Below are 16,844 nucleotides of genomic sequence, written 5' to 3' on the forward strand. Positions count from 1 at the left end.
GTTCAGGAAAAGAAGAACAGGACGGTTGGGTTTAGAAAAGAAGAACAGGACGGTTGGGTTTAGAAAAGAAGAACAGGACGGTTGGGTTTAGAAAAGAAGAACAGGACGGTTGGGTTCAGGAAAAGAAGAACAGGACGGTTGGGTTTAGAAAAGAAGAACAGGACGGTTGGGTTTAGAAAAGAAGAACAGGACGGTTGGGTTTAGAAAAGAAGAACAGGACGGTTGGGTTTAAAAAAGAAGAACGGGACGGTTGGGTTTAGGAAATGTGACACGCGGGACACGATCCCCGTTCTCCTGGGTGAAAGTCCTGTGTTGTTTGACCCATTCACCACCCCACCAACCTCCCCATGCGGATTTTTGGGCTTTCATACTACTCGCTACCGCTGCCCTCCCTGGTGCGTTCTACACACACGCTGAAGGGCACTTTTGACGTTGTATCTGACGCTGACAGCTACTGCCCAAACGTCTGTTGTTATGACTGTGGTCATATTTTTTTACGAGTTCGGAATGAGAACGGGTTGGTATTGTGCTGGTGACACTGACTTCTGGCAATCAAGTTAAGGGAAGTGGGGTGTTGAACTGAAATCTAAGCTGTTTTCAGTACTTGCACATGAACTGACCCTTAAACTGCTTTCATCTCTTACCCTTGAATTGAGAGTTCAACTGCTTTGAGTGTGAGCGCTTACATAAAAACTGTCTCCAGCTTTTCCACTTCAACTGAAATTTCTACTTTAAGCAGTAAACAAATCTTTTGACATTCCAGTGCTTTTATCTCTTACTCTTCAACTAAAACTTTAACGGGGAGGGCCAACAGTATTAAAGGGAGGGACTTACATGCCTGCAAGGCTGGCCTGGCTACCAAAACAAAGAACAGAGAAGCTCGGATTACAACGCACACACACAGAGAGTGTGACTTCATTCAATGCTCAGGACGCCATTACTCCACTATATCTTTACATAGCAAATAGTTGTTTTGCTGCTATATCAATTTTCTGAATGTTGTACGTATATTGCCCCTTTAATTGACAATTAAACTGTTTTCGGCGCTTGCAAGTCAACTGACATTTCAGTTGCTTCAGCCATTTTAAAGGTCCCATGGCATGAAAATTTCACTTTATGAGTTTTTATTTTTTTTAACAAACCTCATAAAGTCAGGTGTGGTTATGGTTACCTCCCCTTTCTCTGCTTTGCCCACCCAGAGAATTTGGCTCACCCATGAGAAAGAGAGAGACATCATGGCTTGCAAACAAGCAAAGTGGTCAAGGCCACACCTTCATTACACTTCATATTTAAACTACTTCAGTTCCTGCAACTTCAACTCATTTAATTACATTTTAATCTGTTTACAGTGTTTACACCTGCAGTTTTGGCAAGTTAGCACACTTCATTTTCTTCCGAACATTTTAGTTTTTTTAATTGACACCTCAATAGGGACTTTTTTAAATATTAGAAATAGAACAAACTAGAAACTGTCTCTCTCCTTTTGTGGGTCAGTAATGATTCATTTTAATAACTTAATTTTGACGTTATACCTGCAGACAAGAAAACTGTCACACCTAGCTCAGCGTTTATGAGCTGTTCTATGCAAGTGCACAACGGGAGAGATTTCTTTCATTGACAGCTCACTTGCACATCATTTTAACTGTAGGAAAGGATACCAACTCCTGAAGGAATAAGCCTGTTTGGTCGTGATTTAAGTATCCTAAATATATTGATCCCAGTTAGACTGCTGATTTTTTTCAGTGTTAATTTGTGTGATTAAGTGTCATTTTGTCAACCTTGTATGTCTGTAAATCTCTGACCAACTGTGCTACAAATATGTTTTGCTGATGTTGCCCATACAAACTGGACTGGTAGGAAACTGTTGCCTAGCCTTTACCGTGCCTGCAGGCAGCCAATTAATGGCAATGCAACTTATAGTCGGGAGGCTATGGCTCAGGAAGTAGAGCGGGTCAGTCTTTAATTAAGGTTTGATCCCCAGTTCCTTCTGTCCGCATCTCGAAGTGTCCTTGAGCAAGACACTGAACCCCAAGTTGCTCACGATGGACAGGCCAGCGCCTTGCATGGCGGCTTCTACACCATCGGTGTATGACTGTGTGCGAATGGGTGAATGAGAGACAAATTGTAAAGCCCATTGTCCTGTAATGTAGAAAGGCGCTTTATAAATGCAGTCCATTTACTGTTTATGTATGGAAGTCTGTTGGTTGTTGAATCTTTTTTTTATGTAATGGAGGTTTCTGTGTTTTCAGTGAATTCCTTGTTTTTCACCGTTTGCCTTACAAGGTACTTACTGTACTGTATCTTTACTAACTTTCCTGTGATGTCCACCAAAGACACATTAGAAACCTACCTACAACTTGAAGCTTATTAAACATTTGTTTATATAATTTCAACTACGATGACCACCCATTATTCTGTCATTTCCAAGTCCTAACTGAGGGCCCACAATCCAGTGATGGATAGGTTTTGTTACGCTGCCCTCTTGTGGCGGAGAAAAGTCTCTACTCAAAGAATGCTGTCTCAATTAGTACCAAATTATTCCCCCTCATCTCACTTTCACAATACTGAGCAAGGCTCTTTGTATTGTTTCAATAACGACAGTCATGCACAAAAGCTCTTTTGGCTCACGAGTTGCATTCACCACCAGTATGCTTTTGTGATTAAGGGCCACTGAATATTTTGTACCATAATAAATCTTTTATGACATGTATTTGATGCTTTAAAAGTAGATTTTGGTTTGGGATTATTTTTACTTGTTAGTTGGATATTTTAAGAACCTGTATGTTTGAGCAATATCTTGAAATAATGATGTCCCTTCGGTAATGTCTTAAACACCACTGATAATGAACTGAGTTCTGTGTAATGGTGTTTGATCTTATGTTTTTGTTGCAGTAAATGCATTTATGGGTAAAGCACTGTTTTGTCACTACTCTGGCTCCTGGATTTGTGAAATGATAGTTAAAAAAAAAACATGCTAACCAATCGTAGATATCCTGTTCCAAGTCCTTAGAGTTTATTTTTAAGCCGTGTAACAGTGCGCAGCCAGCTGTAATAAACTGACATGTGACTGTGACAAGTCTGCTCTTCTGTGATTCAGAGCAATAAATGCACTGATACCACACCAGCTTCTATCTCTCTGTAAGAAAAACTCTCACAAGTTGCAACATCTTTTACATGTTTTATTGACACATTATTTAGACACACTGGCATTACCTTCATTTTCATCTTGGGTTTAAAAAGTAGATGTTGTGTTTTGAGTAGCGATGCTGTGATGCTGTTTGAAGAGGAAATCCGCTTGACACTGTACTTGATCATAAAGGTTTTATTACATCAAGTTTCCAGCATCAATGACGAGTGCTGCAGAACCCAGAGAATACAAAGCCAATATGCACTCTGACTTGCTGCAGCAAGTACATGGTTTATAAGGGGTACGTTAGATAAAGTAAACAGTTGTGAGTTGGCATGTAAAGGTCTGAGTCCCTTTGAGGTCAGAGTCTCTTTGGGGGGGGGCTCCAACACTACACATAAAATCATTGATCCCACTCAGTCACCTAATCACAGAATCAAATAGGACATCCTCTTCATCACATCACTCTGCTGAGAGGAAAATCATTGAACTTACATCCCTAACACAGTGCTCATGATTTCTCAGTATATTTGAGCTTTATACAGACTTTAAACTTATAGGGGCCTATACTACATAGACAACAAATTCTTGTAATTATTTCACTTTTGAAAAAAAAAAGGGTTCCACATTTTAAGTCATTTCAGATTGTTAAAGTGCGGTCAATCAAAGCAAACAGGTAACTCACAGTAGATGACACCTGATGGTGTTTACTGGCGGCCTGGAAACAAGCGGATGCAACAACTGCTGTTTTTGTCCAGTGGAACTCTGTATTGGAAACATAAAAACATTTTGTAATCTTGTCAGAAGTTTACAGTGTAAATGATTTGGAAATGCATGTTGCAAGTTAACTAAACATTTAATGGCTGATCAACAACATTTTCAAGCGAGCGCTTCATACGGCAATGAACTGCACTGGAGTCAGCATGGACATAATCATGTGGGCTATTGAAGTTGACACGTGGCTTTTGCAGATTACTGTTCTAAAAGTAAATCACATGATCTTTCAGATCATAACAGTAATACATGAGCAAATATTATGACATTAGATGTGTGGAACTGTGGTGATTGTACAATGCCATATTGTACACCAGTTTACAATTACAAAATGCTGAGATGTCTTACCAACAGTGGCACAATATTATAATTTGGTACCTTTACAAAGGATTATAGGAGACCAGACTATAAAACTTAATTTCTCCAGATTTAGGTCCCCCCAATGGGCCTATTTTCTTAACAGTGTGTATCAAGACAAAAGCTAATATCTCAAAACACTCCAGAACACCTTCCCAAGCATCGTATTGCTGCTCAATATATTGATATATTGATGAGTGAATATCTCTCAGGTTTTGCATTTTTCAACACTGGGGCAGTATTACAATGTCACATGTAGCTGCTCATACAGCCTCAGTATACTGGGAGCAGAGTAAAAAAGCATACTGGTATCAGTAAAGTGCCGGCTGCCAGATTAAACAGTCAAGTATTGGCCACAGATTGATTTTATTTTCACAAGCTACATTTTGATTGCTAACTGGTGGCATGTGATAGATTTACACAGTCCAGGACTGGGCCTTCTTTATATCTCACATTAATGTTCTCCATTTCATTAACTGAAGGTTATCATTTGTGGCCTGTAGTCATTAACATGTCCTAACGCAAAGACAATTTTGTGCCAGCAGGCATTTTCTTGTGTCATAATTCCTTTAAATGATATTTGCCTAACTGATATTAATACTTTAGGCTTGAGCAAGAAATAATCAAATAGAGGTTTCTTTTATAAAATCAATAACATTATCTATGATCAGAAATGGCTTAAGGACAATGTTCAACATGAATGAATATAAGTCTTGAAAAGGAAATAGTGGCTTAAAGTTTGTTTTGTTTTTTATAACCGAGCCTACATCAGTTTTCTCACAGACCATATTAGATCATATTAATATTGACTGACATGATGAATCTTCCAGTGAATGATAGTAATCCCAATTTGGTTTTACATCTCTAATAAGGCTGCAAAAACAACTGAATGTGCAGCATTTATGCAGTAACCTAACTGTAAAATTCAACCTTTTACATCAATTTTTCAATGAACGTAAACACACACCTCTGCATGAGTATATTACCACAAGTATACATTTGGGTTTTAAAATGTTCTCTATTTAAGACAAATTATCATTTTGTTTTGTCGATTCCCAAGGTGCTGATGGGAGCAGCATTATGTGCAATGGGTTACTGTGGGCAGTAAATGGTCCTGTTATCTTACACATTTGGATTTATGCCAATTGCCGTCTGTGTAAATAACCTCAGTAATGACTTTGGCTGAAAACTAGTGTGCCGGTTTGCATTTGATATTGTAAAACGTGGTGTTGACACTTTATACTTACCACTGCTGCCTAAGCCACCGATACAGACCAGGCAGGCAGCACCTTTTCTCCTTACTCACCCTCATGTTGTTTTTAATACAGTGGTCGTACAGTGATACCAGCTCTGTCCTTGGTGTCTGGTGTGCATGAGTGTGTCAGGTAGCCTGCGAGAGGAGAGCAGGAGCTCCATGGTCCTCAAGATGGCAATGTTTCTCTAGTGAAGTAAGGGTTCCTTCTCAGCACAGAACACAGCATTTGTTTTCTCACAACTATGACTAAAATTGATGGTAGGAGGAAATGGAAAACTTTCTTTCCTGTGTAAAGTGGCCTTAAACTCATAAAAAGGGCATTGGCAAAATAAACAGGTCTCCTAGAAGAATTTGGGGGAGGATGTGGGGTCCGCAGTGTGGATTCCTTCCAGCGGTGTCAAAAAAGGGTAAACAATTTAGCCTGTTCGTGTTTCATTTCCATGCTGCAGCAGAACTCGGATGATGATGGAATACAGCTTCAGCACAGCAAACACAAGTCTTCACTCTTCTCCTCGGAGAGGGTTCAATCAGAGGAGAACACAAAGACGGGGGCAAACAATATTCCTAGCTGAGGTTAGGGCCAATCCTCTTCCCTGAGCCAAACATTAAGTCAAATCAAATCATAACTGGGCAAGTATAATAAAGACAAATCAGCCCAGTGGTTCAGCTTGGCCTCTGCAGTGAGACAGCTTGAACTGTAGATGCTATGGAAATTTCAGAGTGGTGTCACCCACAATCTCCCGAGTGGAGTGTGTGACGGCCGGTGATGGGATTTCCTCAGCTCCTACTCAGAACCAGGAACAATGCACATGAAAACCTTTAGAGTAATGAGCAGGGAAGACAACAGGATACTGGCACGTGCTGCTGTTTGCTCCCGCCCTCGACTCCCGAACTGCACCGCTGCATCTGCCAGTTGCAGTTTCACACTGCAACTGGCTGTAAAGTAGAGGCAGCGGAGGCTCCTTGATCCTGATCAGGTGTTCACATGCCAACAGGAAACGTTGAGGGTATAACGGGGGGATCATGGGGGGAGTAAATTATGATGGCCAACTTAGGAGCTCAGAACAGGCCTGTAAGCAAACAGCGATCCTCACGCGATACGGGGGTCTCTCTTCACTGCTGCTAAACAAACTGCAAATTGTCTCCCTTTTCGTGTGCAGAAACAAAATTTCAAGTGACAACTCCTTCGAAACACAATAAGGTATGGCAGTGTGTTTCTTCAATTCACTTCCATCGAAGAAACAGGTTTCCCTTAAAATGAACAATTTATTGATAATCGGTCACATTAAGTGCCCAAACGCACTTGCAGGTATGTGAACAGCTTCGCATGGGCTCTATGGACTTTCCTTTCCCATGACATCAAAGTGTACATTGCTCAATTTTCCATTTAAAACAGAAGTCATCACAGGTGCAGATGGGATACACAACTTAAAAGTTGCCTCATTAGTGAGGACTCACAAACATCTCTGCAGAGGCTTTCAGCTCTGCACTCATCTCCACATGAGTCCAACGCTGAAGTGGGTTTGATGTTCACACATAACATTTTTCTGACGTATTCATTTTTTTCCCAATACATTTTAAACCAAACTCAGCAAATAATAATTCAGGGTGGATTACTATTGCATGACAAACATACAATGGCAAAACAAAATACGGTAAGTAGGCCTTGGGAACATGTTGGCAGGCATGAGTAAAATATTGTCAAATGTATACCTCTAAACTTTAAATTCAAACATGAATTGTTAAAAGTATTTCTAAAACTTTAAAACTTACACAGACCTACTTACTGAACAAATAGCAGGTTTTTGTTACTTTGTACCAACATTTCACTGATACTGAATATTATTATTCTTGGAGGTCCTACTGGTTTCAGAGCAAAAAATGAAACAACACAAAACTCTCTAAGCTTTTTTATCCATTACTACTGTAGTTTTTCATAGATCACATTACACAACCATTTCTAAGGTAGGGATGCATAACATAAAATATGAAGTAAAAATATGAAAAACATGTTAGCATTTACTTTACTATGCTATGCGCATTGTGTTATGGGCTGCTCCTTGGGCAAAAATCTCACATCTGTTAGTATTTAGCATTCCACATAGAGTTGACATTACAGTTTAGTTTTACCAGTGGACATGCACTGTCTATCGTTGTCTATCTTGCAATTTGGTGTTTCTATATTGCGAAACACATTAACAAAAGATACTCTCAAATCCAAACCATGAACCTGAACAGAATTTCCAAACAGAATTCACAACATAAAACAAGCTAGAGACTCTTTAACTAATGATCTTGAAAATGTTTTCCAACTTTAAGAGCACGCACAGCCAGGCCTGTGTGAATCCGGTCCATCAAAACTAAAACACATTGCGTAACTTTTCTTCAGTACACCACACTCGTTCACCAAACTGAATAAGCTTTCATGTTTTCATCAGGATGAAGGCAAGATAACCGAAAATATCTGGTGAATCAAGTGTGGTGTGCTGGAGAAGAGTTGCGCGACGTGTGTTGACATTTCAAATGTTCCTACTCCTGATTAGCTTTGTGACTGCAGTACCAAATCATTCACTACACCCTTACTGAAAACCTTCAATTCAAAAATGTCATGCTCATCTTTGTCTCCATCCATCAAAAAGTGTATATCGTTTCAGATTATAATGTCAATGCCAGAATAGGTGGTATACACAATAACACCTATACAATCTAAGGCAATAGAGTACAATAGCCAGGACACAAACATGACCTTTGTTAAGCTTGTAATTTGTTAGCTTTTGTTAACACTGTCAGGGAGGTGTGGCTTGTGAGGCCACTGTTTGTGGTTTCATTGTAATGGAGGTGTTATTGTATATACTCAATGCATTTCTAAATACTCTAGTGCTTTTCTTGTAGTACTTTTCTTCATGACATCTCTTCTTAAATAAAACTCAAAATGTATTCAACGGATGCTCCTCATATTTTACTGTTTTACTGTATTCTGACTGAATTACTGCAGGTTTCTGATTGTGAGCAATTCATACACCCTTTAAAAAATAATTTCAAAAACACATCGTTTTAGTTATGTAGGAGGGTCTGTCCTTTTAGTGGATTACATGGCATCATACAAACACTCAAGAACCATACTAGTGTACCCCATGATGCAGAACACACAGCATGCAATAGTTAGTGACATACAGCAGATTTTCTTTCTTTTTTTCTTTACACCACTTGAATTTAGTGTTCTGATTTTTTTTTTTTAAGATGCTCCACGAACCACAATCATGACCAGATAGTCCTCTTCACTTTTAGCCAGAGCTTTGGCAGAGGAATCCAGAAACTGCTGGGAGAAATCACAGGGAGGGAAAGCATGAAGAACTCCTGTGTTGTCTTTATCTCGGCTCCCTCCCACAGGCAGGCTGATGACTCCAGCTGCTTGTTTTTGGTTGAGGTAGGACACCAGGTTGCGAAGCGGCCGCTGAGTTGAGGCTGCAGGGTCAGATGAAGATAAATCCTCTGTGGTCCCAGGAACTGCCAGCAGGATGGCGTAGCCACCGGGACCCGCCACCTTGATGCGCCGGGACACCTCATCAAGCTTGGGCTGGTCCAGACGGAGACGCTGGGTGATCTTTAGCTCGCTCACCTGCCTCCCTGTTGTGCCCTCAACAAGCAGGTCGCTGGCTACGCTGTGATCACCCTCCAGCAGGTGCATGTTGGCTGGGAAGTTGCTGTTCTTAAGCAGCAGCATACCATGCCAGGCCAGACTGAGTTTGGTGCCATCTGGTTTGGACGGCTGGCCTCCCTTGAAACTGCTCTCAGAACGTTCTCTCTTGGCTGGCCCCTTCCCACCATCGCCTGCTTTGCGCTTACGCTCTCCAACTGCTGAAAGGCTGCTGCTAGAAGGTCCCTTGTCAGAGAGACTCTGGCTTTTGAGTCTTCGTTCAGCCCCACCTTTTTCCAGGCTGTTGTGACGTTCTTGTGCAGGGGAGGGCCTCTCACCTCGCAGAGGGCGCTCTGAGTCACTGAAGCGGCCTCCATCTCTGCTGCTACCTCCAGGACTGCCATCTGGAGAAGCACGTCTACGCCTTACTGTCCTCTCAGTGCTGTCAGGGGAGTGGTCTATATGTCGTCCGTCCTCCATTACACGCCGCTTGCGTGCAGGTTCTCGTCCCTGCAGCTCTCGTTCCAGAGACCAGGGCTCTTGTGCCCGCCGCTCACGTTCCAAGTGCTCCAGAGGCTCAAAGGGTGAGGCACGTACCCGATCACGAATAGCTGGGTTGGGCCACTCAGTTCCAGGAAAGAGCTCTCTCTCCCTGAAGTGAAGCGACGGTGGAGTCCGTTCCCTGACCCTCAGAGGTTCAGGTGTGGCACGGTGGACAAATGACTCAGCCACCATGTCAAACGGTGGTATTGGGAGAGGCTGCAGGAACTGCTGCTGGTAACGATGCTCATTGTCAGCAAAGTCCACTCTAAGTCTTCTCTCTGGTCCTCCCAGTGGGAAGCCCCTCATGTGTGTGCATGCTGCTTGTGCAGCGTCCAAACTTTCATACTGAATGTAGGCCCAAGTATCCCCTTTTCTGTAGTCAATGCTCCTTATAGTGCCAAAGCGATCAAACTCTCTTGCCAGGGCAGCCACAGGAACCCAGGGTCCAAGTCCACCCACCCACAGGCGTGTGCTGGGAGTTGCTTTCCCATAGCCTATCTTTATGGCGTTGTGGCCTACTATTTTGCCAGACATACTTAGCTTTGCGCGGTGAGCCATGTCAAGATTCTCGAATTTCAGAAATCCATATGTGCTGGTCTGTCCCCGTGTGGGTCTCTTAATGTCCACTTCTGTTATGACCCCAAACCTGTCAAAAGCTCTCCTCAGGTCTGCTTCTGTCACAGTTATGTCGAGATTGCCTAAAAACAACGTCCTATTGGCTCTTTGGTCATCTTCTGGAGATATAAAATCCTCCTCACGAAAAGCTGCTCGCTCAGCAATGAAAGCTGGGCGTGCCCTGGCTTCAAACAGGGCAAACTCCCTGTCCCGCTCCAGTTCTCTGGGCAAAGGGGGCGGCGGGGGAGGGGGGAGCCGACCTAAGGCCAGCTGCTGCAGCCGGTAGTCTCTGTATCCAAGCCCAGTGGGCGAGAGGGGTCTCTGCAAATGTCTATGGCTTTGAGCTGCACCATACAAGTCTCTCTCCACAGGGGAGCGGCTTCTCCTCCTGTTAATGTACACTGCCTCAATTTTCAGCGGGCGGTCGTACAGCACTAACCGTCCCCTGGCGTGCTTAGCAGCTCTGGCGTCCTCCGGCTTCCTGAAATTCACAAACGCTATCCGCTCGTCGTTGCTACGGCTTATCTTAACGCTCACATCTCCGAATTTTTTAAATTCATGAAAGAGTCCGTCCTCTATGTCTTCGTCGCTCAGCTGGGTGCCGAGGTCGCTTATTTTGAGGGTTTTGTAATCACTCTCGGTGCTGGGCGGCTGCACCCGCTGCTCCCCCCGTGAAGTGGTCCTCGGTGAGGCTAAATCCAGCGTCAGGCTCAGGTTGTGGTTTTTACCGAGTGAGCTAGCGGCAGCAGACTGACAACTGTGATTATTTCCAGTCCGACTATGACTGTCGAAATCTCTTTTTTCACCGAGCAGACTCCTTCTCGTCGAGCCGCCGTCGCCTTTGGTCGAGCTATTTCCATTATTACTCCCACTGGAAACAGAGAGAGCCCCCATTTTCTTGCTGGTCGGATGGCATCCTCCCCTGTCTCGTATATCGTCCAAGGCCCGAGAGCGTTTTTTAATCGGCGACCGCTCTTTACCTTTCATCTCAGTCCACACGGAGCCGACCCTCGGGACGCCTGGGCTTTTTTATTGTTGTTTCTGCAAATTAGTGCAGGAAATTATTGAAATGAAAAACGGATTTATTCACTGACCCTGCGGCAAAACAACAACAGTCGCCATTTTGTAAAGATTACTGTGAAGGCCCGCCTCCTCGACCTGATTGGTTGAAAAAGTGGGTGTAAAACTTTAGAGTACATGTCAATCATCCACTAAGACGTTTAAATGTACATTTTTATTATGTATGCGCTTTTCACGTTTTGTAACGAAGTGAAAGCGGTGGACATAAAAACTGGAGCAGTAGACACAAAACAACAAGTACATTCTGTGGCCTTTTATCAGTCAAAACCATATTCTAGTCTTACAATAGGCTACCTTATAAGCACAAAAGGTAGTATTTAGCCTATTTAGAGATTTACAATTTATCGCAGAGCTATGTGAATGTGTCCTCTTGTCTCTTTGTCCACCCCGTAGATGTGGCCCACCCTTTCACGTCCACCCCCAGTCAAATTACATATGGACAGCTTACAGTACACCCATCACTAGCATAATGAAATGTCCAAATTGTGTGACAATAAAATTGAATCAATAATTTCACAGGACGGGAAAAAAAAACTAATATGGAACATTATTCGACCTAATAGGCCTACCACAAGGTGGCAGTATTTGAACGGAGGCTCGAAAGGTAGGCTACAGTAGCACTAATCCTGAAAAATGACCTTGGGTAGGCTCATGGCCCTTCTCTGTGGGTATGTGGACAAAGCAAGCTGCTGTAGTTGTATTGCATATTCCCATAAGTATAATGTTGCCAAGCTCCAGTCATAATTGTAGAACTTTTGTAAAGATGATAAATGTAATAAACAGCCTTTTAAGTTAATAAGTACTTAATGAGGCCAGTATTGTTGGTTAATTGGATATATTTAAGGCCTTTTATTAGGTTACTTCTGAACACTTTTGATACTTTTAGATACAAGATAGTTTACTTTTTGGAGGCATAAATTGAAAGCAAAATTAAAACACAACTGTTATTTGGCTTTTCCTTGTCCTTAGAGTTATGTACCTCCCATTTTTGAGTCCGGCATTGTTTGAATCATTCTAATAAAAAAATAACACTTAGCAGAGTTCACTATTTCTATCAACCGCTTTTTGCACTTCTGAATTTGTGTAAAAACATTTTGTGCACACTTTACAATTAAATGCAAATAGTCAACTTTTTTCCTGATGAACTGAGATGAAGTTGTTATGATTAATGTCTGGAAGCAGCCAAATACTTTATGACAGACTTGCCTCACTCCACTGTTTGACTGTGTCACTGAGTGGTTGGCTGTGCTACCACATTGTTTAGCTTAAGTGGGACATGTTAATGCTGTTTATACTTCAAATACAAGGATATGTTGTGTCACAATAGCTGCACTTCAAGGCCAAAATAAATCTTGTTGAGATCAAAGCTCAAAACAGTGGCCAGAAGGCAGCTGTAAGGATTTTAATGAGCATTAAATCATATTTTTTGTCCATTAATGAGGCCAAGGGTATAGTAATTTCCAGACTCAGTGACAGTTTTCACCCAATGACCCTTACACAGAGTGATGCTTAGTTAATAACTGCCCCCAGGATTGTGCACTCTTAGCTCAACATTTTTCATTTCATTTCTGACAAATAAGGCAGCCTGATATATTGAGCGATACAGATCAAAGCTTTTGCCACACCACTGTGACTTTATTGACAACTGAATCAAAACTTGTGACCGCCTATTGTAAGATGAGGCAGTTAGTTGCGTTCCTGTTTTTTAAGTGGAATAACCCACATTATTTTTGGCTATTCTATTACAATTGTCCTGTTCAAGAGTTAACATAAAATTCACTAAGACACTGAGTTCCTGTTTTGTTAATGGACAGATAGATTTGACTGCTCCCTATCTAAATATTAAAATTGAGCACTGATCCACCATCTGCTATTTCTTCAGCTTTCCTAAAGATGGCCATCTCCTCAATCCCTTATCCCAACTGACAGGTCTCCTTATCTTCTCCACTTAATCTGGGATTTAATCAGGGGGACTATGTAACTGCAGTAAGGGCTGCCGTCTCCCAGGGCCTGGCTGGAATTTGAAGCTGTGGGTGTGGAAAGTGTTTCTGATGGTTTTGTGCATTCTTCTATTGGAACCACATGTTAGTGGCTCACACAAAACCCCGGCACAGACTGTAGGAATGGCAACTGATCCGCCTCCATTGCTGTCATGGTGAAGCAAGCGAAGGGAAAAGGAGAGCCAGTATATTCACCCGTAAGGCATGTACATTTCTGGGGAGTAAGATGAGCTTGGAATGGCTTTGTCCACCAGTGGAACTTTCTTTTTTCCCAATTGAAGTTGCATTCTCAATCTTTCACAGATTGAAATGTTGGAACATCTGACATGAATATGTATGTATGTGTTTAGTAATTTACACCAGATGGGATGGCACCATGCAAGTCAGTGTTTCCTTGACAATAAAGTACATTGTTTGTGGTAAAGTACAACAAGGAACAATTACTGTATGCATTCAGAATACATAAACCAAGTATCCCACAGAAAGATATTCATGTAATCTTTAAAAAGACAACACATGAATACATAAGTAATTATAAATAAAAGCAGATCAATATTACCAAACAAAACACGATCTGGGGCATGGTAACCCCAATTTCTTCTATTAAACTGTAAGTCATTACTCAGTTGGTCGGCTTTACCACTGATGCCAGATGTGAATGAAAAATGCCTCAATGTCAAGCCATCCTTCTGTGGAAGGCTCTACTTTATCATCAATAGTAGAGTGTGGTCGCTCAGTTAGCTTTTCATTAATGAACCTGCCACTCGCTCCTGATACATGAGGTGCCACCTGAAGGCCTCTTGAAGTGAGGCCAAGTATGCTGCACACATACGGTCTCCCTGTGCACTTCCTGAATACAAAGAAGCTCACTTCCCACACAGAAGACATTTTTGTGTTTATGGAAACCAAAGCCTGTGAAGCATTTTTGCTTCACAACCACATTCCCAGTTAAATATATGACACATACTGGTTAGCTCTCTTGGCATGTTTTAAAAAGTAATGGTTTTTCAAAAAGTATGCTCAGATTTATTATCTGCAAATAGCCCCTTTGTCCAATAATATATCAAACAAAAAAAACAATAAAGTTCCTATGAATACGAAACAACAAATATTAATACAATTTTACATGCTTAAATAATTTTTCCTCTTTGGTCTCAGCATTGTGATATCAAACTAAAACTTGAAACAATAAAGTTCCTATGAATGCACTGGGTTTTCGTGCTAGAGGCTCAAGTTGCCCTCAACGTTCATGAAATTCATATTCCAAGATCTTCTGAATTGTGAAAAGTCTCCAAGTTGGCTTATATAAATGTTAAGAGGGATTTTTTTAGTCATATGCTGAGGTGGGTGTGTACATCAGGGACTGTGTATGAGTCAGGAATGTAATATGCTTTGGCTCAGTCAGTGCATAATGGGGAGCTGGCACCGTTGTGGTCATGTAGGCCAGGAGAGGATGCTGCCTGGCTCTTTGGCTTTCATCCGCAGCGCTACAAGGCCCGTCGGCTTGTAGTCGGTCTCGGGCCCCTCAATGGAAGGGGGCCCGAGGCCTCCTGGGAAGCTGTGGAGTGAATAGAGGCCGTTGATGCCCGGATGATGAGGCGGGTGGTGGTGATGGGGATGGCTGGGAGATGCGGGCATGCCCATGAAGCCCTGTAGATTGCTGTGGGGGTGAGGGTATGGACTCATGCAGGACGAGGGAATGGAGTCCGCTCCTAGGACACAGCCAGCTCCTGAACCACCGCCTCCTCCTGAAGCCGCCCCGGGCCACAGGTTGCCCTGCATCTGGATGGAGAGAGATTTAGAATAGGACACATTTAGAATTTGATGGAATAAAAATGGAAACACTTCATACTTTGCTATGAACACCAAATCAAGATACAATATAGGTCCGATTGAGCTTGAAAAAGAAAGCAAATTCTCACAGCAGGATCAATTATTTGTATTGCTTCCACTAGAGCATGTATGTCATGTGAGAACTGCGTGGTACCTGGTATGTATCATGACGAGGGAGAAGAGAGATATCATATGTAGCAGCAAAGTGGTTGCGGACTTCCTGGATCTTCCCATAGCGTTCCCGTTTCCGCCACTTGGCTCTACGATTCTGGAACCAAACCTTTATAATACAAAAATAATAGTACAACAGGAACATTTCAGAAGACAACAGGTCTCGTCACGGTCATACACTCTCTTCTGTTTATAGTTATAAAACAAAAAGGTGTAAACATATAAGGTGGTTGCCCTGTTTGCCCTAACACACACCTGAACCCGAGCCTCGGTGAGCTCGGTCCTCAGGGCCAGCTGCTCCCGGGCATACACGTCAGGGTAGTGTGTCTTCTGAAACACTTTTTCCAGCTCCTCCAGCTGAAAAGTGCTGAAAGTGGTGCGATTGCGCCGCTTCTTGTTCTTGCCCGATAAGTCAATGGAGTCGGCGATAGAGTCCCCTTGCAAACCACCGCCTGGCTCTTTCAGCTTGCCACAACAGTCTGTGACGATGCCAGGATAGCCCATGGTCTTTGGAATTCCTTTCTCTCTGACTGGAGGGCAAAAAGAAAAAAGGTAGGCCATTTTATACATTTCAAAATAAATATAAATGAATATGCAAATTCTTATATTGTCAATTCATCAGAATAAATATTCTATTTGGTGTATTTATATTGCTGTTAGGTTGTTGTTGTTGTTGTTGTTGTTTTTTTAAGATTATTTTTTGGGCATTTTAGGCCTTTATTTTGAAGAAAGCTGAAGAAATGAAAGGGGAGATAGAGGGGTAATGACATGCAGCAAAGGGCCGCAGGTCGGAGTCAAAGCCCGGCCCGCTGCTTCAAGGAGGGAATCTCTATATATGGACGCCCGCTCTACCAATGTTAGGTTGTTTTTAAGGTACCATTTTTGGTTATTGTTAGGGTGTGATTTTTAGGGGGTTGATTTTTACTTAAGATTTTGCAATCATCAAGTTCTGATTAAGATTTTAGCATTGTTTAAGTCTGTCAAATACTTCGGTCATCTGTTTTACATCGTACAACCATTTCCATTGCGAGAGAAAAAGTTTTATTTTAAGACCAACACTGTATAATTCTACATTATGTTACAAAATCAAATTAAAACAGGGTCAAACATCAATCATTTTGTCTGAAAATCCATTAATCTCTTTCTTGTTTTTTATGCTTCTCAATTTGAATTCCAAACTCAATCCACCATAAGAGGCAAAACTGTGACGCAGAGAAAAACACACAACTCTAATTCAGTCAAACAGTGATTTGATTTGATTAGCTCAGACAACCCATAGTGAACTCTTTAAGCTGGTTTGAATCAAATCCACAAGGCAATAAGCAAAAAACAAGATTTGATTTGTCACATTTGGAAGTATAGAAAAATAAATGTTTAGGTTCACATTCCGAACGGACATATCAATTTATTCTATAGGAAACGTATTGCAATGTCCATGTCAAAATATTCACA

General features: G+C 41.9%; 2 protein-coding genes across 2 annotated transcripts in view; both read right to left on the bottom strand.

The window, feature by feature from the left end:
* Positions 1-3,307: 3,307 nt before the first annotated feature.
* Positions 3,308-11,452, bottom strand: rbm15 (RNA binding motif protein 15). Its single transcript, XM_039800531.1, has one exon. It carries the CDS (start codon positions 11,293-11,295, stop codon positions 8,749-8,751), a length of 2,547 nt encoding a protein of 848 aa, XP_039656465.1. The 5' UTR covers positions 11,296-11,452; the 3' UTR covers positions 3,308-8,748.
* A 3,062-nt stretch (positions 11,453-14,514) lies between these two features.
* Positions 14,515-16,844, bottom strand: part of alx3 (ALX homeobox 3) — a 5,398-nt gene continuing 3,068 nt past the window's right edge. The window contains exons 2-4 of the mRNA XM_039799491.1: positions 15,648-15,922; positions 15,376-15,501; positions 14,515-15,170 (exon numbers count right to left, since the gene is read on the bottom strand). Of these exons, the coding sequence (XP_039655425.1) occupies positions 14,823-15,170; positions 15,376-15,501; positions 15,648-15,922 (749 nt within the window). The 3' untranslated portion in view covers positions 14,515-14,822. The remainder of the gene's footprint in view (positions 15,171-15,375; positions 15,502-15,647; positions 15,923-16,844) is intronic.

This window comes from Perca fluviatilis, chromosome 5 (assembly GCF_010015445.1).
Source record: "Perca fluviatilis chromosome 5, GENO_Pfluv_1.0, whole genome shotgun sequence".
In the NCBI taxonomy this organism is placed as follows: domain Eukaryota; kingdom Metazoa; phylum Chordata; class Actinopteri; order Perciformes; family Percidae; genus Perca; species Perca fluviatilis.